Here is a 24921-nt window from a genome sequence, read left to right on the forward strand (position 1 = left end):
TGGACAATGGACAGCTGCTTGAGGTCTGCATCCTCAATGAACAATCTCCACCTGCAGCTCCCTCCGTACAGTAGTGAGATCAGCCTCTGTGTCCAACCTCCACAGCCAAGGGCAAACACTGCCGGCATGTCAAAGAACTATTTGTCTGTTTCTAGTAGTGGCGCTCTGTGAATCCTCCACATCCTCCTCATCCAAGTTCCCAAAACATATTGTCATAGCCTAAACTACTTTTGGCTGTTGGTGGCAGCTATGTGATTAATTACTTGAGCATTCTAGTACCAACCCAACTCCTCTGTGGCAAGAAGAAAAATATTTTCACTCCTCCGGGGCTGGCGGGTCAGGCACACAGTGGGGCGTTAGAGGAAATGTCATTGTGTCCTTAGTAAGACACGTCACCCACCTAGAGTGCCTTGAAGGTGGAAAAGTGCGATGTAAAAACATAGTAATAATGATAATAAATGTGGGTAGTATATTGAAATGTAGATTAACATGAATATTGTTTTGAAGGTATGCAACATCTGAATACTGAGTATATAATTTATGAAACAAATAAAAGGCAACAAAAGGTGATATATTATAAGTTTTGTGACTAATTTTACGATTGACATAATATATCCTCTAAATATTGTTATCAAGAATGAGATATGGAGTCAATATCGCCCACCCCACAATTTGTGTTGTTTTTTATTCATATTTTAATTATAATTTGCTCTTTTAATTACTACATTTTGGTCTTCTATTCAATAAATCTTATTCAACTATTTGCCTCAACAAGCTTTAAGGTTATAACTGACATACAATTGTGTGAAACCCTTGTGAGATTGCTGCAAAAGTACAGCTTACCATATTAAGAGGACATCATAACAAAATAGTCCAATATAATCCCATCCGAGTAATATAATAAAGCAAGGTTTCAATTAGACCCCTACTTCAGCCCTAATCACAGCAAGTTACAGAACCGTGTGAATTCCATTAAGACAGGCATGTCCAAACTAGGGCCCGGGGGCCAAATGCGGCCCTCAGACCAATTTTTGTTGGCCCGCCAGCTTCGTGCTATGTCGGCCCAAACAACAAAAAAGTAGTACTTTTTACTGTGAAATTGGGAAAATTCAGGCATATTGATGTCATACCAACCTAATATTAATGTTCCAGGTCTAATTAAAGTTGTTGAGGCTCATCGCAATTATGTCAAACACAAAATTTCGAATGATTCACTTTGTCATTCAACAAATTCGACATTGTCAAGTCATTTGTGGCCCTCTGCCCCGTTTAAGTTTCAAAATGCAGCCCTTGGTGAAAAAAGGTTGGACACCCCTGCATTAAGACGTCCAGCCTCCACCACCCCCCTCTCTCTCAGTGGTTCTGATTAGAACATGAGCTAAGGAGTTAATCAGTGTATTAATTACCTGCGTAGGAGCCGTTCCCTCTTTCCCTCCACCCACGCAGGGACTGGGACAACCACCAGTGGGTTCAAACGAGCTGTCACAATCCAATTGTCTCCAGGGTCGGACAGCTCTCTTCCGATTTATGTAACGCCTGCTGCGTAAAGTCCAAAAGTTCTTCAGTATTCACAGTACTTATAATTAGACAAGGTTACTGAAGTGTACATGACAAAATGAAATGTGTGGGAAGGAAGGTGTAGGTGGGTTTGAAAGTGAGAAAGAGATTCAAATCAAGCCTAAAGATGTGATTAAATTTATGTGATAATAAACCGGGACAGGGGGGCCTAACGGCTGTTTCACACTTGGATCCAGTTCTTGAATCGGTGACACAAGTGACATGTTCTAAAATAAGGGCATTTAGTGTAACAAATTCATATATACGTTTAAAGCCATACTGTGAAACATTCCAGGTAAAGAATTAATCAAACAAGTCCTTTTAATTATCTTATTTAATTCTTAAACCCCCCAAAAGATCTGATAATAATTAGATTTTAAGTGCACATATAACACAAAATGCAATGTTATGCCACAGAACGTCTCTGCTGCACAGAAGTCACATGTGCTGGTACATAAAGGTTTAGAATTGAGTGGAAGCGAGATTGAGCTGAGGCTTGTTCTCTTCACGCTGTTCTCGGGTCGAGGTTCTCCTCCTGTGTGCTGACCTCTGACCCTGCACTGGACTGGAGTGCGTCTGCTTTTGACTTTTACTGCTGGAGAAGATGTACCTCTGGCCCGGCGTGAGTCCCAGATATATATGTCCAAACGCTAAGACAAGATTTCAAGTTGGCAACGTCTACCCAGGGGAGAGTCAAACGTATTGTTCCATCATGGAGCTATAGGCAGGTGTTGTAGGGCAAAAAAGTGTGCTTGGATGAGAAGTACAACAACTTTACAATTTCACTTTGGATATTATGTCAATATGAACATATGTTGACTCTATGCTAACTAGAGTATTTAAGTTTATATCGACTTGATAACAGAAAACATGGTACATATTTCCTCTGTACAGATACAGTTTGGGTGCATTTATACACTTCCACACATACATTAAAATTAGGATCTAACTGTGACTAAACCTGGACTACACCCAGACAAAACCCAGACTAGAACAGCACCAAACATCAAGACTAATGGGCAAAATCAAGATTTAAATTTGAGCTCATGTTTTAATTGCTGCGTTAAATAGACCCAAAGTGTCTTGTTTGGTTAATTATCCTCATTCACTTCTTTTGGCTTCCATGTCATTTCTCTTCGCCCTCTGGTTGTAACATTTGGTTCAATCATAAACCTGAGCCAATCGAATCCCTGATCTACCATTTTATTTCAATTGCATCAAGCAAACAATGGTTCTCTGGCGGTTGCAGTTCTTCTATATAAATCCTGACCAATACGGAGCCTCATCTGCATTCATGGCACACAACTGGCCCCATAAAAACGACATAAGTGGCATGTTATACAACGGTATTTTTAAGTGATAATGGACTGAGTGAGTATATTTATATGGCTGTCACAGAGGGTGACGGTAAAACGGCAGGAGTTACTGTGCCAACGCAACCGTGAGACTGGCTGGAATTATAGTGTCATGCTTAGGTTTTATGTCATTTCTGGAGTGACAAACAGCCCACTATAGGAGAATAGATCTGCGTCCACGGTGTACTGTTGCTGACAAGTGCAAAACCATCTGAACGTTCCATCCTGTTTCCTGCTTTGAAAATTCTGAGCAGATCTACGGTTCAGATTTGTGAAAGGACACTGGTGCTCGTAAAGCCAATCAAATGCACGGGCACGAGGCTGTGAGGAACAAAACGACATTGGGGAATAGACGACAATTGACAAAACAAAAACAATTTTATATGGAAACAATCAAAAGACTACGAGGGGGGGTGCAATATGAAATGGCAGAGCTACAGTCATTAGCGTGTGCTTTACCTGTCTCAAACATCAGAGCTGGCACCTGAGTCATGAATAGTGTGCGTGGAAAGAGTCTGTTAGTGACCACTTTGCCTCAGCTTCACCGTGGATCGACAAATGAAGGCTATTTAAAGAACTTGTTTAGCCTCTGAGGTCTGTTTGCCTGTGTAAACCAGTCATTTAATGCTTTTATACATTACATCTTATCCAACAGTTACAGATCTGGTAGAGCACACGGCAGAGTTTTGGGTTTTAGCTATTTAATGCACAACATGATTAGATCACTGCTCTGCATAATGCTTACAGGTTACACCATGGGACTGCTCTGGTGGGGGTCCGCCACATGCTGTTGTCTAAAATGTTCCACAGAATGTCATTAGAACGATCTCCATGAAGACAAGCAGCTCACAGTGGACATATATGTTTTTCAAGGTACTTTTCGATCGATCCTGAAGTGAAGTGGGATGAAAATGAATTTGTTTGGATTTCTAGAATAAATATCAAAGAGATATCAAAGAGACAAAGACTTATTACGTCAAGTGATAGAGACAGCAAAGTTCAGAGAAAAGTTCTCTTTTGGTCTCCAAAGAGACCAAAGTTTTACTTGTTTCATTTGTGCTCATTTTCTTCTTGGTGCTCTGTGGAAGAAAAAACAAAAACATTGCAAGATCGGAATGAGTCCTTTGTGTAAATTATATCAGACTACAGACAATACGACCAAGAAACAGTGACAGAATCGGGGCACGCGTGGCAGTAGTTATGCTCGCTTTCTTTGTAGTTCTGCAAATAGTACACATAAAACTCCAAGTACCATCGTCTGTGGCATCACTCCTCCAAAGACAAAAGACCTGTGAGACTTTATTTAATGGTGCCCTATGTAGCACTCCATGGAGACAAGATACAGGTCAGATCTGTGGTGTGGCGCGCATGCTAACAGTGCAATGCAGTTTTTTTTTTTTAGCAAAAAACAAACAATAACAACCCAAGTGAAATGAATGCTACACATGTTAAAATCTGTTTTTGTATTGTAAAAGTAGCTCTTAGGGTCAAAACGACACCGCTGTGTACTGTCTGCGTCTAAGTATAGAGCGCTTTATCGTCCGCAAAACAGGAAGTGCACTGTTAGCGTGCTAATGTTAGCTTTACTGCTCTGTGAAAGGCACTTCAAAACTCGTCGCTGGGAATGATTACAATGCATTAGGAAAGTGAGCAATACATTTGGAGCGTTTGGTCTTTTTCACACATAAAAAATCAGGTACAGCACATTTAAATGCCATACTGTGGAACATTCAAGGCATCCATGGAAACAAGCAAGTGTCAGAACCCCGCAAAAAGTTATCTTCACACACACATCTTTGCGGTAATAGAAATCGGACTCCAAGGAATTGTCTCTTGCCACAAAACATTAGCTCTGAAGATAACCTTAACTTTCGCCATCTTATCTGTTCCCTCCAACACCACCGTTTTTCCTTTGCCACCGCGTTCCTCCACCTCTCAAAAGGACAAAGAGGAGAGGAAAAGTCATCAGACAGAAAGGCAAATGCAATAGGTCGCGCCGGAATAAATGTTTCCCCCGCGTTTAAAAACAGACCAGCGAACGCCCCGTCGACAGAAAATAGTCATAATCAAAATGTAACTGTTGACGCTACAAAGCCGGTGACAAATTGAATACTTTCTTTTTTTAACGCAACGTGTCATTGGGTGTTTTGTGAGTGGAGTGGAGGGGAAATGGTTTACAGAAGCAGAGGACGGCCTGTGCAGTCAGCAGAAAGTTGGCGGGTCATGAATTCCATGCTCCGTGGGGAATAAAGAGGATGAAAAATACTGGTGAAGGAGTGAAGGATACAAGCGGGTGTCGACGCCTGGTGGGAGGAGATGGGTGGGAAATGTGGGTGTAAGCAACAATTTCATATTCATGGGAACCCTATCAGCAAAAGTATGTGTTGCTTTGTCTCCAAAAAAAAAGTTTGAACATTGACAACAAACAATACATTAAAGGAATATCTTATCTTATCTTATATTCCACCCACAACAAGAAGCTCCAAGATTTTATTGCAAAACTTTAAAGAGCTTTTATTTCAAGTTTGTTCTCCCGGCGTCAGTTTTGGGACGTAACTATATATATATTTTCAATTTAAAATACACATTCTGAGGTTTTTAATTTTGTTTGTGTATTTAGAATAGGCACATACAGTTACTTGTCTTAAAGGAATACAATCCAGTACTGCAATCATGCAATTTTGGGTTCAACCTGCACAATCTTAATAAAACCACATATTTTTGTGTTTTTCTTCTATTAGTGATTAATTCATGTATCACAGCCAGTGCAACAGTGCTGTTCTAAACATATGTTTTGTTATTTACATTACAATTTATTGCAACTTAAAGTAAAAGTATAACATCTCTTCTTTCTGCTCCTTTTTGTTCGTATTTTGCCTTTTTATGTTTTAAGTATTCAGAATACATACTCTGATTGGGCCATGTATCGGAATACATTAAAAGCAATATATATAAATAATACTGCAGCTATTCAGTATGCTGCCTGTAACGGAATACATTTTCAAGTATTCTTCCCCTCAGTCAGATTCAAAAACAGCTTTTTCCCCCAAAGCCAGTACATTTTTAATGAATAACAATCTCATAGAGCAGGTCACAAAGTGAAGCTGTTGGCAGTCTTTCTGGACAGTAAATTGAATTGGTCAAGACTATAGGAAGATCTTTATCCACAGTAAGAAGATGTTGTAAATACCTGAGACCAGATCCAACCAAACCCTGTCGTAAGAACTCTGACCATTTCTTAACTGGACAATCTTCAGAAGCTGCAGCTCTTTTAGCACCAGTTTAAACACAAAGCACTCAAAGGTTGAAGACCGAGCATGAGTCAGTTTAAAAACCACTTGAGTCTGCCACTAGACAAGCATATGAAGGGCGGTTTATTTAATTCTCAGAGCAAACGATAACTTTCTCAAATGTACTTTTATTGACACAGCTATCGACAAAAGACAGTTTTTAGGACACATTATATGTAAAGTAAATACAGTTTAAATATACTTATGTATGGCCTTTTTTACAATGAGAATGTATACTTGCAGTTTGTATTTGCATATGCATTGAAAATTATGTAATTGTCACTTGTCACAATATTGCAAAACAGGACCAGAGGAAGAGTACCGTATTTTCTGGACTATAAGTCGCACCGGAGTATAAGTCGCACCAGCCAAAATATGCATAATAGAGAAGAAAAAACATATATAAGTTGCACTGGAGTATGAAATGCGGTTGCAAGTGTGAAAATAACAAATAATATTACATCTAAGTCGCTCCGGAGTATAAGTATATCAGTATCAATATAAGTAGTCGCACCTCGGCCAAAACTATGAAAAACGTATAGTCTTATAGTCTGGAAAATATGGTAGTTGGCTGTAAACCTCAGCTAGTGGAGATCTTTAAAATAAACATGAACATAAACTTTACACCAATCCCTTATGTAATCTGTTTGTTCAATTACTTGTTTTGTACGTGTATTGTAACTGACACAGAAGAAGTGAGAATTCCCTACTGTACCAAAAACAAATTCTACCTCCAATCTGTTGTGTGGCCATTGATAAACGATTCTGATCCTGATCCCTGCAGGTTTCTTTCTTGTTCTCCGATTCAACCTGAAACAAGCCCAGCAGGTTAGTATTCTACAGTCCGATCGTCTGTATTATGATAAACATACAGTGTAGCTGAGGATAAACAGGCCGGGGCCGAGGGTGAAAGCAACAGTTTCTCAAAATGTGGTACCTTTTGGGAGGAAATCTCATTTATCAAGCTGCATGGGCCATATGAGTACAAATGTGCATGTGGTATTTGTTATGTGATATTATATTAGAAACTGAGCAAAATGACAGCGCTGTCTTTTGATGCTCTGAATGCGCACACACGATGACTTTGTCTGAATTGGTTGATTGTAATATTTTTTCTTTCAAATGACAAATGCAATTCCTCGACATTATCGCACTCTACTGGGAAATTCATGGGTAAACTCATATTTACACATTTTCACATACATTGTTTTTAGCAGTTATAATAGGTATTAGTGGCCTACAAAGAATCTAAATGTATTTTTTTATGATCATAGAGGAGCTAAAATTGTAATAAAACAGTTTGGGACATATTTCTTGTTCCGAATATACTTTTTGATACAAAAATGTCAAAAGCACCAAAATGCCTGTTCCTAGAGATCTGAAACTTTACACAGTTGTTGTCATGGTAAACAGCATGTGCAGTGAACAGCATAAGCACACAATGAAGTATGTCATGCACAGGACCTTTACAAATCGACAATATTCTGGCAAGACTAAAAAAAGGATGTATTTTGTATGTTTGGGCTTCTGTAGTGTAAGTTCTGAAGCCCGGACAGTGTTCATGTGCACATCTGCAGAAACTAGAAGGCCTAAGCTTTCTAATGATGCATCACACTCACATGTGGAACGCAACATCCTCTTTTAATAAGCAATGCCATCAAATGTCCAACCATTGTGCACAGGGCCAAATAGGCGGATGGTCAGAAACAATGGTTAAGGTCCATTAATACCAGTAAATGTAATGTCCCCAAAAAGCATGGAACCCCAACATTAGAGTGAGCTTTGTCTGAATATTGTCATTTAGAAAGGCTTCAACTCAGCAGTGTGATTTTGGCAACGGTTTGAATGGTATTGTGCTATAATGTTGGTATTTTGGACGATTTTTTGTTGTTGGTGCCAAAGGTGTTGAATAATGTATTATAGACAATGTATTTCTGTTACTGTTCATGAAAACACTGAGGGAAGAAAATACAGTTTAAAATACATGGAATTTCCTTTTAACGCAATAAACAAAAATAGATTTCATTGCTGTGTAGGATTGACTCGAAAATGACTCGATTATATCCAGAGAATTCACGTGTGCATTAGTTTTTATGGCAGTTTTAAGTTTGTGTAAAACAATGCTGCCATCTTGTGGTTTGAAGAGGAACTTCAAACTTAGAAAAGCGATTGTTTACTGAAAAACCTAACGTCTGCTTGTTCAGATTAAACATTTAAAATGTACTTTTGAATATCTTGGGGGTATGAAGTTGAAAGGTAAAATATCTGTCCGTGTACATACTAGGCCTATCTATCGACTGGATGCAAAATAAAGAGCCAGGTTTTCTCTTACATGATTTTATTGGTATAGTTTGACTTTTCAAATAAAAGCAGAGAGAGTAGAGCATAATAATCATAAAGTAAGTCTTTGGGGCTTGTGTCCAAAGTCTCACATGAGAACTGTCTGAGGAGTCATTTGTCCAGGGATCCCCTCGTCACACTGCTACATAGTGTCCATGTCATGGTGTGTTACAGTGAGTCGACAGTAACAACATGACACAAGTGAGTCTGAGGTAAGCTAGAGTTGGCTAGTGTTGTACTGAGCATTAGAACATCTACATAATCATAATGTACATCTATGGTCGGACTGTGTCCTGCTGCTGCACAGTTGAGTCTGGAGCTCGTCTCTACCTTGGCATAGCTTTGGCAATAAGAGGTAACATGGCTCCACCCACAGGGGGCGCTCCACAATGAAAGCAAGTTCATTACATGAACTTTGAGAGAGTAGCTCCCATGGCCTTGGGCCAAATAATCAATATAGGGGAATACATAACAGTAAAAATAAAATCATCATTCAAGTTGGACCAATCGGATCTAATTTAAAGAGAGATTCTCAGGAGACTCTCTGGATTCTGTACAGTGCAAATTGGGCGCTGAACCATGATCGTGAATTCACTCTGAAGTGCTTTGAAGCTTTGCAGTCAATCATTAAAGCTTTAAGCTTTAGCTTATTTTGATCACATAATAACACCAACATTAAGGTGCATCTAGTCTGAAGCACCTGGATACGCTGTCACATTTTTTTTTTTAGCATTTTTCAAACACTAAAGTAAGAAATATCTGAGTTCACTAGTCGAGTGTTTCGGGCTGTGCCTGAAATAAAATGAACGCTATTCACAAGCAGACAAATATTGCATTCAGTCATAAAATGATCAAATATTCTGAGGCTTGTTCTGCTGATACAAAGAGGTATAAATAAGGTACTGAATATCCTAGTTTGGTTAAACAAAAACATTAAAGTACACAGATAGAAGCACACTGTATTGTACTGCTCTGATCCATTCCTGAGAATGCAGCAGACCCTCAGGACGTTGATCACTATTAGAGCCAATCGACTGGTGAATAACACCAGAGTCACAGATAAGCCCACACTTTCTGCCACTCATCACGAATCCCTTTGTCACAGAGCACCTGACCTGCAGGCTCAGCCAACAGCCGCTGTGGAAAACTCAGGAAGCTTTTAGAAAAGGAAAGTTAGCTTAAAATGGGCGAGGTATCGTTACATAATCGTCCCACTAAGATTTTAGGCTGATTAATACCATCTTGAACTGCATTATATACCAATATAGATATACATGTATACTGTATATAGCCGTAAATATAAGCAGGATTACTGTCGATAAATACGGAGGCCTCCTCTCCAGCAGAGGCACCTCAACAAGCTTCAGCACCCGTCTCCCTTTGATTATAGGGTGTCACTGCACCCACAAGGCTCTTTGTGGCTGGACACATCTTGTTTTCTCGTTACATTTGCTTAAACATGACTGTGCCAATCCACCAGCCTTTGTCACTCTTCATCCACAGTCTCCCGTTTGGAGTGGTCCTCCTTCTGTTCCTGTGCCTGAGGGCTGGGCAGAGAGGCTCCCTCTGACACGTTCAACACAGAGTCCTGTTGGTCCCCGATCCTCTGCACGGAGCCGTCCTCCTGTCGGATACAAATACTCAATATTCCCATGTAATCACTCATCCAAAGGTCAATGGTAGAAAAGCAATTTTCAATCTGAAGAGAACAGTTTGAGAACTATTTACATGATAATAACCAAGCTGAGCTCAGGAGAGTCTTAAACGTTAACTTCTAAAACCATTTTCTTCAGATTGAAAATGACTTTTGCAAGGAAGTCAAAGCAGCAAATTTTCCTGCTAAAACTAAATCCTTTTCTATTCCACTTTCATTATTACTTTACAATAGCAATACACTCCATGCTTTATATGACCACCTTTATGATCAAAGATACTTTCTGAGTTGAAACTATGTAACATTTAGATACATATAGGTTAGTTATATTTGAGCTAGTTACAGTTAAATCCTAGATGGTGATCACACAGCTCTTCTCTTGATCAAACTGTGACATGGACAATGGTTTGAGATACGTTCCGTTCTGAAGGGTGCTGATGGTCCCGGGCTGTAGGCCGTAGGCTTTGATGTGTCACATGTTTAGATGGTCGTGCCTGGCTCTAGTGAACACTTCACACCTGCTCCGGCTTTGCGCAGCTGCCTCAGCGACTCCCTGTAATTTACACATTTGTTCTGGAGCAACTCTGACTGCGTTTACAACACTAACAGATGCTTCGCCAAGTATTAACTCGCCCTCTCACACAAACCACGCGTCACTTCGCTTTGAAAAAGAGTATTAAAAGACGAGAGCGGCCTGCGCATTCAAAGATATTGCAAGTACTTTTCAAAACAAGGACTGGTTGCCTGACCAGCCATTCCCAACACGTTTTGACAGACTACTTATCAAAACCTGAGGGTCTGGGATCCAACCCAGTCGCGCCAATTTCCAAAGGGAGTGATTGACAGGCGGATTACCCAATCAGACAAACGCATTGTCCGTTCGTGTCTAAACAAACATGGTGGATTACGAGGAAAGGATCAAAATAACACAGACTGAGAAACGTTGCCGACTTCTGCTGAGTCAACAAGCGACGCACTAAACTCTGTAAATCTGAGGTAAATAAAGTTATATATTTTGTTCTGAACGTTCCGAAAATATTTGAGAGATGTCTTCCTTATTTGAGAGACACAAATTAGCGGCGGAGGTTGGACCGGTAAATGCTGGAAAGTTTTTTTTGACGCCCCCCAATGGTCCGATTCCAGACCGAGACGCATTCGAACAGAATGTGGGCGGGGCTGGCGGGTCAGACAATCAAACTGGTGCTATATCTGTAACTCACGTGAATGATTTGCTCGGTGAAGCGATGGCTGGCCTGGTCAGCGAACTCGTGCATCTCCACCTCTTCTCCATTCGAATGGCAGCTGGGACTTGGCACCTCGATTCCATGGCTTTCCAAAATGGCAGCTTCTAGTTGTATTAGAGAAAACGAAAGAAAAAATGATGAACGAGCCATCAAAAAAAGAAGAAGCAGTTCATAAATCGAATACTCACCGATATTGGCTCTCCTCTTCATCTCCTTCCGACGGTTGGCAAACCAGTTGTAAACCTTTAGTGCGGTCACGCGCTCAAACTCGGACAGCTTACAACCTGGGAAGAAACGCACTCGCATCTAATAAACAATGTCATTATATCACCATGTTATTTTCGCTGGGCTAATAATGAAATCTGTTCCGCGATCGACTGCAAGAAGCGCTTATTTTTACCTTCAGCAAACATCAAACGTGTCGTCGACTTTGAAATGCAAAAGCGCCGGGACCGTAATTTAACATGAAGTGCCGAATAAGAAAGGGAGAAGACTGTAGAGACTGCGCTGGGACCCAAATTTAAATGGATTTGCATAGTGTCAAACGTGTCACGACGAACTGTCCGTTATAAGAAAGAATAATCACCGAGAAGAAAGCGTGAAACAGGAACTCATCAAATAAAGGGACGGTAATTGTGATTTATTTATTGGAAACTGGTCAATGTTAGCAATAAAAGTACAGTCCATCATCGTGTTGTTGTACTATGAAGGAAAGGTGTTCTTGTCTCTACAGAATGTTCCGCAGTATAACATTAAGTCAATCTCCATGGAGACAAGAAGGTGAGGCCAAGTTACAGGTCAGATCTGTGGTGAGATCTGTTTCCTGCAACTGAAAAATGAAAGGTTTTGTGTCATACTGTGGACAAAGTAATAACGTTTCCATGGAGACAAGCAAATGGAGTCGTTCCCAGCAGAAACATACAACAATGGCTTTGTTTTAACTAAAATTGAGAAAAACTTTGTGTAACAATGGGTTTCTGTAGAAAAAATAAAAAAACAAATAAAAATATAAGAATAAATGTTTAATGGGGCTAAACCGTGACTAGTCGACTAAAAACAAATGATAGTAGCTATAGTTTGATCATTATACTCATTATTTGTACTGTACAAACGAAACGAAACGGAATTATGTTTTTATAACAGAAACAGTGGTATTATTAAACCAAAATGTCAAAAAACAATGAATATTCGTAAATATTCTCTATCTAGAAGCCTTCAGTCATCATATTTCAGCTTTTATTTGGTTAATAATGGATTTAAATGTACAATAGAAATAATAGTTTGACTTGTGGACCGCTAAAATAACCGTTAAAAAAAGCCCTAATGTGTAATATTTCAAAGAGTGCTTGGTGTCCACGTAAATTGATCATGGATTGAAGCTGATGCGACGTGATCTAGACAAACGTGACGTCTTTTCCGGGGTCCGTACCTGGTTTCTGAATGACCGAATTGCAGGCATTGGCGATCTCCTCGCGCTTGGCCTCGTCCGGGTACTGGTTCTCGATGAAGAAACTGTGAGGCAAAATCCCAGAGCTGTAAATGACACCGCATCGCCGGCTCTGCGTCTGATTAGCACAGCACGACCGTCTTATTGTACGCTTCATTACGTTCTGAAGCACAGAAGAGACACAACTTCAAGTGCCTCTGACAGGTCCGACCACTCGTTGGATTAGAATGCAGTAAAGATGAATATATTTAGAATTATGCGAAGAATTATAAAAAAAAATGTATCACAGAATAGCACATTTTTTAGATTTAGAATTTCACTTCCTGTTTGTAATTGATGACATCACACTAGGAAATTACCCAGCAAAAACTCATCTAATCTAATCGTTCATCTAATAGTTATTTGACTAATACAAATACATGAGAGCATCTTTATTTTGTTGAATTCATGTTTAGAGGCTCAAAAAAGTTGTTTCTTTGTGTAAATTCTACATAAACTTCCCTAGTGTCCCTGTGTGATGTCACTTCCTGTCATTTCCTACAACTTTTTCAACGTTTTCTTCACAAATACCTGCCCGATTGGTGTAAAACTATAATCTATACGTACAACCGGTATAAACACACCAAATAAAATCAAAATTAAAACATCGTAAAAACCTGTCGTAGGCAAAGTGGATTCATTCATATATTTGAGTTTCAAGTCATGTTTAAATCCAGGTAAAGGAGCAGACAGTTTTGCGCCGCTCGCTCCTGCTTCGGAACATCTCTTGGGGCAAAAAAAAAGCCGTATTATCTCGCATTACAAACACGGCGGGATCAATTTCTCAGTGCTTCGTCACCCTCTGCCTCGTCCTCTCCTGTCCGCAGCTTCTTAACCTCCGCCGTCCCGTCCTTGGGCATAAACGGGCCCGCGAGGATCGGCACTGCAGTGGAGTTGCGTAATCCGCGGGAGAGCGATCCGGGGGAGTGTTGTCGTCTGCGGCCTTTATTATTGTGAGTGCTCCTTGTACTTACAGCGGGCGTGTGATGGGAGAAATCGATCGGATGGAGCAGTGCGGGAATGTCTGCTCTGGTTCTCGGCCGTTCTCCTGGAGCGTCTCCGGTGCCGCGAATAGTGTTGTGAAGGCGAACAGGTAAAGCTCTGTAATTAACTTGACGCCGCGCGGCTGTAGCTTTAAATAACTTTAAATAACTGGATGTGAGGACTACAGGACGCTGCACCTGGAAGGCTTGTTAAAACTGACAACGGCATGTTTTATAGAGCTTGGCTGGATAAAATGCCACGCGACGGAATTCCAATCTTCTGCAGTTGATTCTCCGGTTGTGGAAGAAGTGCACACAGACATGACCTCACATACTGCTGCTTATTTACTACATACTGCAGACAGACTACATACTTCAGACTACTTCAACCCTCAGAAAAAAGGCGTTTGAACATGTTTTTAAAGCCTCTCCAAAGTGACATTTCACTCCTGCCTACGTTCTACAAATAAAAACACACATACTGAGTGAAGAGAGACCTTTTGAAATGGCATGGATAGAGGAGTACCAGCCAATCGCAGTTGAGAAGAGGAGGCGGTGTGTGGGTGGGTGGAGCTCAGAGTGTGCCGGCTCACTTGAAGCACACGTACCTCTCCATGATGGACTGGCACTCTTTCCTCCAGGTGAACCTGCTTCCCCTGCGCAGCCTCAAGGGTCCGCCCACTACTCCGGTCCGCTCCCCTGTCATGATGCCCGTCCTCCAGTCGGGCTCCTCTTTCACCATAGAGCGCATGGACAAGGTGGCCCCTGGAACGCACAGACAGGATACAGTTGTAGACAGTTTGCAGTGATTCCTTCGTAAGATTGCTTGGGGGCCGCTGGAACCCTCGTCCAGCAGAGCGACGTGGCACGACAGACAGAGTAGGTCCATTTGCAGACGGATTAATAACACATCCAGTCCACTTAAACTCAAAAAGGTCCACAAACGAGGGCATTGGTGGGGCAGTGCGGGGTCCGTGCGACGCTGCTCGGGGGGCTGCAGGCTCTGTTACCTGAGTGAGTCTGTGAGGCGGCGGCGGCGGCGGCGGTGTACCAGGGCAGCAGGTGCATCAGCAGCTCCCTCTGCCTGCTCCACACCGGGGCCGCGTTGGGGTTCAGGGTGGTGTTGGGGTTGGGGAGGAGCTGGGGGGTGCTGTCTCCTCCCCTGCCCCGGCCCGAGGGACTCACGTTGTGCTGGTTTTCACTCCATCTCAGCCCTTTTGGACAAAACCCAACAGTCAGGCATGGACTTTGGAAGTTTGTACTGTGGTTAGATAAAATAAATTGATATAACAAGCTCCTTTAGATCCATCATTAAGTGACTTCGATGGTATATTTGATCATGTTAATATGGCCAATTAGTTAGTGATAAAAGAATGAGCGGCGGGTCAATAGGAGCTGAGATTGAAAGCAAAGCATGAGGCCGCTTTGGAGAGCCATTGTTAGTTTCACAGTTAATAGCCTGATTGTTAGCCATGTAGGAATGAAAACCAGCACAGGACCGCCTCCCAGCTTTAGATACGGCCGATGTGTCTGAAAGCTAGTGCAAAGCCGTGTGGGCGCAGGGAAAAAATAAAAACAAAGACGAAAGAGACGGTAGAGAGTCCATCGGCACATTTCAATAAAAGGCACTATGCACCAACCGAGAGCAAGGATATTCAAAGATCTGTTTTCTGTCAACCAATCAAAGCCTTTAGTTATCCATGGGTTTCATAATGATGAGAAATTAGGACTGTTGCCATACAAAATATTGCAGCCATGAATAAAATGTTACTTGAATGCTAAATTTGCAGATAAAAGATGAGATTCTGCACTCTAATTTGCTTAAGAATCTGTAAAGTTTGACACGTGGACGCCATCTCCATCTCCACGCCATGTTACTGTTACTAAAGCCAGCACAGTCGAACCACGGTCCCCTTCCTGAAGCCTATCGACGCACATCTCCAGTGACAGCAATAGCTTTTATCATTTGCCTTTTCCTTTGAAATTATAGATTCCCCGGGAGTCCTTGCTTGCCCTCCGTCCACATGATCAGATGAGGTTAGCACAGGGAGTGAGGTGGGGTGGTTTAACATGCGGGAGGGAGGGACAAAAGAGGTGCAGATGCGAAGGGCAAGTGTGGCAAGCTATAAATGGTTCACGACAGACAGAAAACACACACCGTTCTCAAATCTGTCTTTAACCTTGTGCGCTTAATGTGTTTTCCACAGTCACTCCTCTTCCTTATCTGTCCGGGAGCATTCATCATCCTTGTTATCTGATCTTGCTCCCGGTCGGGCGGTGCAGCGCGTTATATGACCAGCTCGGGTGCACTCCTCACCTGGGTTGTTCCTCTCCAGCAGGTACCAGCGGTAGAAGGCTCTGCGCTTGGAGTCGCTCATCTCCAGGCCCTGCTGCAGCAGCCACTGGGAGATGTAGCTCTGGCTGATGCCTGGAGGGGAAACGCACTTTTACTGTGTGTTTGTGTTGTTTTCTATTCAGGGGCGTCGCAACTAAGACGTTTATTTCATTTTGTATGAAGAATAGCCTTCTTGTACAGCTCAACAAACTAGACCAGGGCAGTTCAAACTATGGCCCCATTTCAATTGTTCTTGGCCCTCTGACCTCCAGGTGAATTATCCGGGGAAGTACTTTCTGCATTCTCTGCCATTACAACCCTAAAAACTAACAGAAATCCCTGAATTTAGGTGTGCTAAATTAAATTATGCTCCTAAAAATGTATTTATTTTTTTCTTCCCGTTTTATTTTGTTTTTGCTCTTATTTTACCCCTTCTTCTGGTGTAATAATTTTGTTGTTGAGTTTGTGTTTCTTCTATGTTCTGATGAAAAATAATTTAGGTGTGGCAGCACTCACTTTTTAACAAAACGTTTCAAATAATTCACGGTTTGGACACCTATTCAACATCCGGGCTAAGAAATTAATTGAATTTTAATTGAGATTGAGATTGAGATTGAGTCATGTCCAAATCATCAATGATCAGCTCGTTTTCTTTTTTTAATCGAAGGGTCCACAGCCAATCCTGTCAGTAAAAGCATTTTTTGGAGTACTGTTTTTTGCATTAAATGGCATTTATTAAAGTCCTGTGTATGTTCATGAAAACAATACTGAAAGACAATGTTATTCTGTTTTTGAAAAGAAAATATAAAACTCAAGATACATCAAATTTGAGGAGAAAAATAAATACATCATTGTTATTTTCCCTATATTGCCCAGCTCTGTATGCACTGTAAGTAAACGGGTCAAACTGTTACCACCAGGCTGCAGTATTCTCCTCCACAGACTGATAGTATTATAATCAATCAACTGCAGAGAGAGAAAATTTCTTCAAACTCTGTCAATGCAGAGTCAGCCCTTGCTGAATTTGCACATTGGTTTCCATGTACCAAGTCACTGCAACGTTCTGTCCTGTGAAATGCAATATTTCTATTTTTTATTCATTTATAAGTGGGAAATTAGATTAAGAGGCCCACGACAAACACTGCAGTAAAATGAACCGAAGAATATTCAAGTCTCCCTGAAACAAAAGGATACATTTTCTTGTACCGCCCTGTTAATCGCATTACAGAACACCACAATGTGAGGGAATTGGAACATTAGTAAAGAGGAGCAGTCTGATATTGCATTCAGACAATTCAATCCCCCCAAACAAACACAGCCCTGATCTCTAAAATGTGAGCCTTCTGAGGACAAAATGTTCACTCGCTATCCACTATGTATCCTGACAAATCGCCTTGACCGTTTGACCAATAAACGTGTGACTCTCAAAGCTCCACTTACCAGTCACTTGTCCAACTATTGCCTGAGAGATTCTGCGGTTGTTGAGGAAGGCTTTGATCTCCTCCTTCACCAGGTTACTGTCCCTTCTGTCAAAATAAAGTACAACATTGTAGTTAGACTCCTCGCCTCTGCTCCTATGAAACGTATTCACAGATGCCTCTCGTGTCCTTCCTGCTCCCCAAGCGCTCGGCCTGGATTAACTCGCTAACAATTCTGGAGACTGGTCCACGAGGGACGTTTACCATCATTAGCTGCTCTTCCAAACGCTCTCATTTCGCCTCATCCTCACCTCATGTAGTCCTCCACTTTCTCCTCCAGGTCCCACTCCTCCTCTCCCATCATGTCGTAGCTGAACGACCTTTGGACTGCCACCGTGGGGGGGTAGAGCGGCGGGGGTGAGGCCTCGTAGCTGTTGCTAGGAGACAGGGCCGCTCCGTCCAGGCCCGAGGTTTGGGTGGTGGCGGAGGCCAGCGACAGCGAGGAGGCCGAGGAGGATGAAGATGTGGTGTGGACGCTGCTGCTGTTGTTGTTGCTGCTGCTGCTGTTGTTGTTGTTGTTTTGGGAGGGGGCGGGGTTAGCGTCACAGTGGGCGGGGCGCGTGTCCGGGTCCAGGCGCTCCAAAGACTCCAGCGCGTGGATGATCTGGGGTTTGGTCATCCCGGACAGACGGAGGCGCTGCAGGAGGTCGATCTGTTCGATGGTGTAGCGGGGTTCCACGTCACAGCACTCCATCGTGGCCTCTGGGAACGTCAAACAATAAACTGTGTCGTGATAGATTCAAAGTCCACCTCCCTATTCTACTGTCGTCAACTTTTTACTGCATTATTATATGTGCTAATTTGGCAAAGTGATAGAGCTGCAGTCGAGTCAATGTTGCAATTACCAAGTCACAAAGACAACAATCATTTAAAAGTAAAGTTAAAAGAAATATCCTTCATCTTAATGTGTTTTTAAGCTACTGACGCTGTAGTTTGGACCTCTACAAAATACAAACATTCTTTCTACAACGTTCTTTAATAACATGGGATTCTTAGATTAGTTTAGCAGTTCAGATTTCTCTCAAATGTTGGTGCTCCTGGACACGTTTAAAATGTGAACTTTGAACCGAATCAAATTATAATCACAATACGCAATGAGAGATGTTCTATTAAATGACGCTTCAATGTATCCATAATTAAGAACAGAAGCTTTCCGATCACTCGCACTGCGAAAGTAATTCTTAGAAGAAAGAAAAATAAAGTTGGAGGACAAAGTAAGTATAGCGCTGTGGGCGTGTCTGCGGGGTAGGGGGAAATTGGAAGTTTTGACGCAACGATGTCTTGAAAGCAGGAGAATAAATATGACTTAAACATGCATGATTCACTCTAAACTAATTCCAGTGGATCAATGAAACGATTATAACATGGTTAAAAGATGATTTTGGGTAATATGTCTCCTTTAAAGCACTGTTTATTTGACCTAGTTTGTAAAGCTGGAATCATGGTTATTTTAACTAAATATTTTATGATTAACTTTGCTCAATTGCTCATTGTCAGAGCAACATTCAAGGAATATACTTTGTTACTTTTGGTACGGGAGGGGAGCTCAAAGCAAGATCAAGAGCAAATACACTTTCATTACCGTTACATTGATTCCTGCCATTTGTGGTTGAAGATTTAAGGAGCATCTCGTGTTTGTACAAAATCAATACATAACCTTAGCTCTTGGTTAAGTGCAATTTATAGGCTATTTATTTCGTAATGTTGTAATTCACCATCAAGGTATGATTATTAGTTTAAGTCCAACCCCTCAAACGCACAGGTAAAATGATTAAGCTCTATGTACAGGCCAATGTGGACCTTTTCATCTCGGAGACACACCGAATGCTGCCGTGGCATTTTGACGTGAAGTTCCGTGTTAATAAAACTGGTTTATGAAACTGGACTGCATTCTCCTCTGTAGAAGTGCATTGGAAATCCTGGCATCTATTCAATCGCTTGGCACAAACTATAACCTTGCTTGATACGTCCAGGGTGAAATACAGACACGGCAATGACACTAGCATATTAAAACTACGACTTCCGGGCAATCTCACACTTACCGGCCCATTTGTCTAATTGGGGGCGGAATCCGAATAAAACGTGTCATGGCATGGAATTTTGAACATTAAAATTCATAAGGTAATTTTTTTTATGTTGTTGAGTCTGGGAATTATAGTTCTAATTAGGATTATATTATATTTAACAAACTAGTCGGCCTTCTTTATGTCATCTACCCAAAGAACCCGCTGAATATCGGCTCAACAATTAGAGCTGTAGCCTTTAATTTGACTGGGATTATAAGAAGAGTTAAATAATAGGGCTGAAATGAGGAACTGAAATAACTGACTACTCCAGTATTTTGATAATCGAAACCTGGACCATACAGACTCTTGAACGCATGCATAAAGACGTTTTATGACAGCAGCAAAAAAAAAGAATGAACAATTTCATATTTTCAACAATAACACACTAAAAACGCCTTCAATCACCATACTTCACCCTTATAGTTTATGTTTTGAAAAAGTCAAAAAAACGTATCGTTGACTAGTCCAGTACAACTATAACTGTGAGTTGCAGCCCTAATCGGTTAGTCGATTAATTGGTCAATGGTGCCTTGACCGACCAAATGTTTCTAAATGTACACATTTTCCTGGGATTATAAGGATTTACAGGAGTTTATGCGTCAATACCTATTTTACAACTGTGTTTGGCTTGATATCCATAGAGTTTACTGTCTTAAAGTGCAATTTGAATCAGATATTCGTTTAGATCGTAGAGATACTTCATAGTTTTGAGAGCTTTTACCAGATCCACAACCTTTTAATTGACTAATTGATGCACAATTAGTCAACCAGGAATGTCGACAACAGCCATATTGACAATACTGTAATAAGCTGCATAACGGAGGAGAGGAATTCACAAGACTTTGAATGAGAGCATCCTTAACTCTCCTGATGTGAAAGCAGTGTCCCATCACCATCATCATCACCATCGTCATCATCCGATTGGTTACCTGCGGGAGGGGGCGACACGGAGAGGCAGCCCGGGAGTGGCTCGGTGCGTGGGGTCGCGACGGGGACACTCCACTGTCGCATGGCTCAGCGGAGGAGCGCGTCTCTCCGGACCTGCATAGAAAAAGATTTATGCACAGCTCTTTTAGCAGCAGTGACAAAGTCTGGTCACTAGACACCGTCCCGAAGCATCACCGGTGCAGTCAGAAAGTCGCGGCTACATCCCCGATAATAACAACAGCCCGTACGGGACCGGGCAGGAGGCAAGAAGCGCAACTCAAGCTGCGGCTGATGCGATGGGAAAGGGGGTGTCAAGTTGGCTACAAGACGGGTCGAAGACGGAAGTAGTGTAGCGACTCCTTCAAAACAAAGCTTGCGAAACCACAATGGTTTTTTTTTTTTTCATTTGAAGCATGTAAAAATGCAAATGCGAATCAAAACTGAATTATTTGAGTATCAGTTATTAGTAGTTGAGGGAAATGTAATATAAAAGATAGCACTGACGCGGCTGTTTTGGAAATAAGCAAAACATATTAAGTTTATAGAAAACTATTAAAACGTGCCTCAAAAAAAGAGAGTATAAAGTAATGTGTCTGCACTTCTTCAGAAAGTGCACAACGTTAAGCAAACTTTATGGTACATTTACGTTTTGTGCAGGACTTGAACCTAAACCAAGACAATTAAAGACATTTTACCACATTCCAGATGCATTGTTAGATTGCATCGTATGGCTATTGCTATCAGGATTATGTAAAACAGACTATAACAAATACATAGATTAAATGTAGTCTGTTTCTAAAGAATATAAATCCAGGAAGCAGCAGCCTTTTATTTTGAATATTTTGCCGGATTCCGTTTAGCTCCCTCTTCTTTGACTTTTTAATTATACCGCTGCTTGGCTAATAACTAAAGTTTCACAATATGCAGTACGGACAGTCAACTTAGAGCGAGCGTGTGATATTGTAGACTGTCAAATGGACTCAACACTACAGACGATGGCACGCGCAACCCGAAACCTGCCGGGACAGCGCCATGATGCTAGCCAGTTAGCCGCGCTAGCAAAGCAGCTACTAGCATTGTGTCCCACCGCCGCGGAGATCTTACCTCCAGCGGATGAGGAGCGATCGCCGCGGCCAGCTGTGGACAGATGGGGCCAACACTGTGGGTGAAGTAGTGTAAGTGTGCGCCCCGGCCAAAGACACTCCGGCCTGGACAAGCAGCAGCGCGGTTACAAAGGGTTACGAGCGTGCATAAGCTAAACTGTACAGGGTCATGTTGTCTTTGAGCTATGCAGAGGGGGAATACAGTATGCAAATGTGGGGAGTCTGTTTCAATTTATGACCCCTCACCCGACACCACTGTAATCGTAGACATTGTAATAATCGCAACTTCCGGTTACAGTACGGGCACGGAATGTGCTGCCGGCGGACATCAATAAGGGCATATGCAAAACAAAGAAAAACATATAAAGAATCTAATAAAGACTAGGACAAACTCATTTAATGAACAGGCTATTTGCCTCGCTGTAGACGTTTCCAAGACTCGGGTGTAGCCTGTTTAATGTAAAGAAGATTGCGTGGCTAATCATGTTTTATTTTGATATGCACAGGAAGTGGTCTATGTTGTCAATCACTCTTCACACTGCAGCACATAACAGTGGGCGTACAGTGTCTGTCATACAATGTCTGGAAAGAACTGAACATTCAATTGATACAATAAGAACATCATATTTTTTTGAAAAGTTGAATCAAAGAATATCAGCAAAGTTAGAGTATACACGGTGTATTTGACCTCAGTGTGGTTAAAATAAGCTTTAGACCCTTTTTTAACCACAGTAAACCTATTAAATCATAATGAACAAACCGCTTATTAAGAATTGCTCAGATTTAGTAACTACTGAATTCAAATATGGTAGGTTTTTATTAGGCATTTGGTCACAAGGTTGATGTAATAGAAAAACAAAACGTAAATTAAATAGTCTCCATTTATTATAATAGGACTTTCTATGTATTTGCCTAAAAACATGACTTGTTTATCCATGACTTTGAGAGTTTTTGAAACCACTTTAAATTCAGTTGGCTGCTTATCCCTGTTGCGATCTGCGATTGGACTGGAATGTTTGCGTAGCGTATCACACTTCTTCCCACCCCTTTAACTTGGACGTTGCAAAATAAATTAGTATTCGTAACAAGTGCCATTAGGTGTGTGCAGTCTGTTTAAACCACTCTTTTTCTTCACAAGAGTCCTTTTTTGAGTGCGTCTTCTACCAGTTTATCACAATGAACTGGGGATTTCTCGAGGGTCTTCTCAGTGGGGTCAACAAGTACTCCACTGCTTTCGGTCGAATCTGGCTTGCTATTGTTTTTATCTTCAGGCTCCTGGTGTTCCTGGTGGCATGCGAGAAGGTCTGGGGAGATGAGCAGAAAGACTTTGACTGTAACACCCGCCAGCCTGGATGTCAAAACGTCTGCTACGACCATTATTTCCCCATCGGCCACACCCGTCTCTGGGCCCTCCAGCTCATCTTTGTCACCTGTCCGTCCCTCCTGGTGACCCTGCATGTGAGCTACAGAGAGGAACGAGAGCGCAAACACAAGCTGAAGCATGGAGAGGATTGCACGCCGCTTTATAATAACACTGGGAAGAAGCGTGGAGGGCTGTGGTGGACCTACTTCTTGAGCCTGGTGTTTAAGATCACGGTGGATGGGGTTTTTACTTTCTTGGTGTTCTACATCTACGAGGCCACCTTCTTTCCACCACTGGTCAAATGCAGGGAAGATCCTTGCCCCAATGTGGTGGACTGCTACATTGCTAGGTAGGTGTACGTTAACATAATTTGACATGGTTGCTCAGTTTATTGTTAATGTATAATTAAAGTGGTTGAACAAGAAATCAATTTAAATTACTCGAGTTTAGGTATCATATAAAAAAATACTTACTAAGTATATATTATAATACTAAACATATTTCATACAACACTCAAACTTACTGGTATATACTTTATTAATATAAATTCAGTGAGCTCAAACCTTACTTTCCTGTTAAAAACAGCAGGACTACTCAACCACCTCATTTCACTTTCCTTATATTATAAGCTGTGGTGTAGTTCTGATTATTTTTAGGTTTCAAATGAAAAGTCACAGCTTGTTTAGAATACTTAAGAAACTAACAATTCATGTCCTTTTGTCCTTTCCTTCCCAGGCCTACAGAGAAGAAAATCTTCTTGATCTTCATGGTGGTCACCAGTTTCGTGTGCATCGTCCTCACCCTGCTGGAGATCCTGTATCTGTGTGGAAAGAGGCTGTTTGAGATCTGCAGAGCTCGGGAAAGCTCCAGGAGAGACACATCCTTCATGATGCCCAGAATACCTCTGACAGAGAAAGAAGGCTCCATGTACAAGGGACCGGTCATGGACAAACTGGACAATGGAGAAATGACCAAAGAATCCTCTGCACCTCCTTATACTGTTGCCGTGTCTTGAGACAAAACTAATGCCCTATATTTTGTTTGTCATGCATAGTTTTGTAACAGCTCTTTTGTAGTTTTAGCATGGACTTAAAATATTTGAATTATGCATGAGGTTACGAGGTCTTTTGCTCCATACTTATCCACCAAACCCTCTACGCCATTTTAACCATATTTTTAAGACTAGTTATATTCTGTTTTGTAGTTACAAGTGAAGTTAAAATGTAAAATTTATTTTCTTGGCAAGAAACATTTCATGTACCGTTAGTTACTTTTTTGTTGAGTTTTTTTTTTAGGTTTTATTTTATTACTTCCCTGCACCTATGTAATACCATAGTAATGTGTCTTTAAGAAAAATGAGACAAATTAGTGGACTTATAGGAAAAGGAGCGTCCATTGATTTAACTGTAAAATGGCAGAGAACAAGAAAATGCTTGTATTAATGAACCAAGGACTGTTATTAAAAAGTTGCTCTAAAGTTAAGATGAACATGAGTCTGGTCATTCATTCCGAGGGTGCAACAGTTATAAGACTAATAAAGACATTTTTCTACAAACGGTCTTAAATCTTGACAACAATAGATCAAACATGTGAGCAGTAAGTAACAGAAAGTAAATGTTTTCAACAAAAAAAAAACATTTACATTGCAGGTCATATCATAACTTGAAACTTTCCCTCAAATCTCATTTTAAAAGTAAAGGTACTCTTAGTACGTATATCACAATTATGCAGACTCACTGA

At 41.2% G+C, this 24921-nt stretch overlaps 2 protein-coding genes across 6 annotated transcripts; one reads left to right on the forward strand and one right to left on the reverse strand.

Moving 5' to 3' along the window:
- Positions 1 to 8523: 8523 nt before the first annotated feature.
- On the reverse strand, positions 8524 to 22169 carry LOC140361853 (homeobox-containing protein 1). Of its 4 annotated transcripts, none has more exons than XM_072447733.1 (11): positions 21820 to 22169; positions 20718 to 20829; positions 17974 to 18424; positions 17685 to 17770; positions 16227 to 16337; positions 14920 to 15123; positions 14518 to 14674; positions 12870 to 12952; positions 11629 to 11724; positions 11417 to 11541; positions 8524 to 10166 (listed from the first exon to the last, which is right to left on the reverse strand). In XM_072447733.1, exons 2-11 carry the CDS (start codon positions 20797 to 20799, stop codon positions 10029 to 10031), a joined length of 1533 nt encoding a protein of 510 aa, XP_072303834.1. In that variant the 5' UTR covers positions 20800 to 20829; positions 21820 to 22169; the 3' UTR covers positions 8524 to 10028. The 4 variants fall into 4 exon arrangements, with proteins under 4 accessions (XP_072303834.1, XP_072303833.1, XP_072303836.1 ...); XM_072447732.1 differs by having other exon boundaries at positions 11417 to 11544; XM_072447735.1 differs by lacking the exon at positions 14920 to 15123 and having other exon boundaries at positions 21820 to 22168.
- LOC140361859 (gap junction beta-4 protein-like) lies at positions 21586 to 24372 on the forward strand. 2 transcript variants are annotated; one of them, XM_072447745.1, is made up of 3 exons: positions 21586 to 21890; positions 23090 to 23530; positions 23917 to 24372. In XM_072447745.1, exons 1-3 carry the CDS (start codon positions 21829 to 21831, stop codon positions 24194 to 24196), a joined length of 783 nt encoding a protein of 260 aa, XP_072303846.1. In that variant the 5' UTR covers positions 21586 to 21828; the 3' UTR covers positions 24197 to 24372. The 2 variants fall into 2 exon arrangements, with proteins under 2 accessions (XP_072303846.1, XP_072303845.1); XM_072447744.1 differs by lacking the exon at positions 21586 to 21890 and having other exon boundaries at positions 22917 to 23530; positions 23917 to 24369.
- The last annotated feature ends 549 nt before the right edge of the window (positions 24373 to 24921 follow it).

The sequence above is a fragment of the Eucyclogobius newberryi genome, unplaced genomic scaffold, assembly GCF_026437365.1.
Source record: "Eucyclogobius newberryi isolate DKJ021-1_F unplaced genomic scaffold, fEucNew1.0.hap1 SCAF_16, whole genome shotgun sequence".
Classification (NCBI taxonomy): domain Eukaryota; kingdom Metazoa; phylum Chordata; class Actinopteri; order Gobiiformes; family Gobiidae; genus Eucyclogobius; species Eucyclogobius newberryi.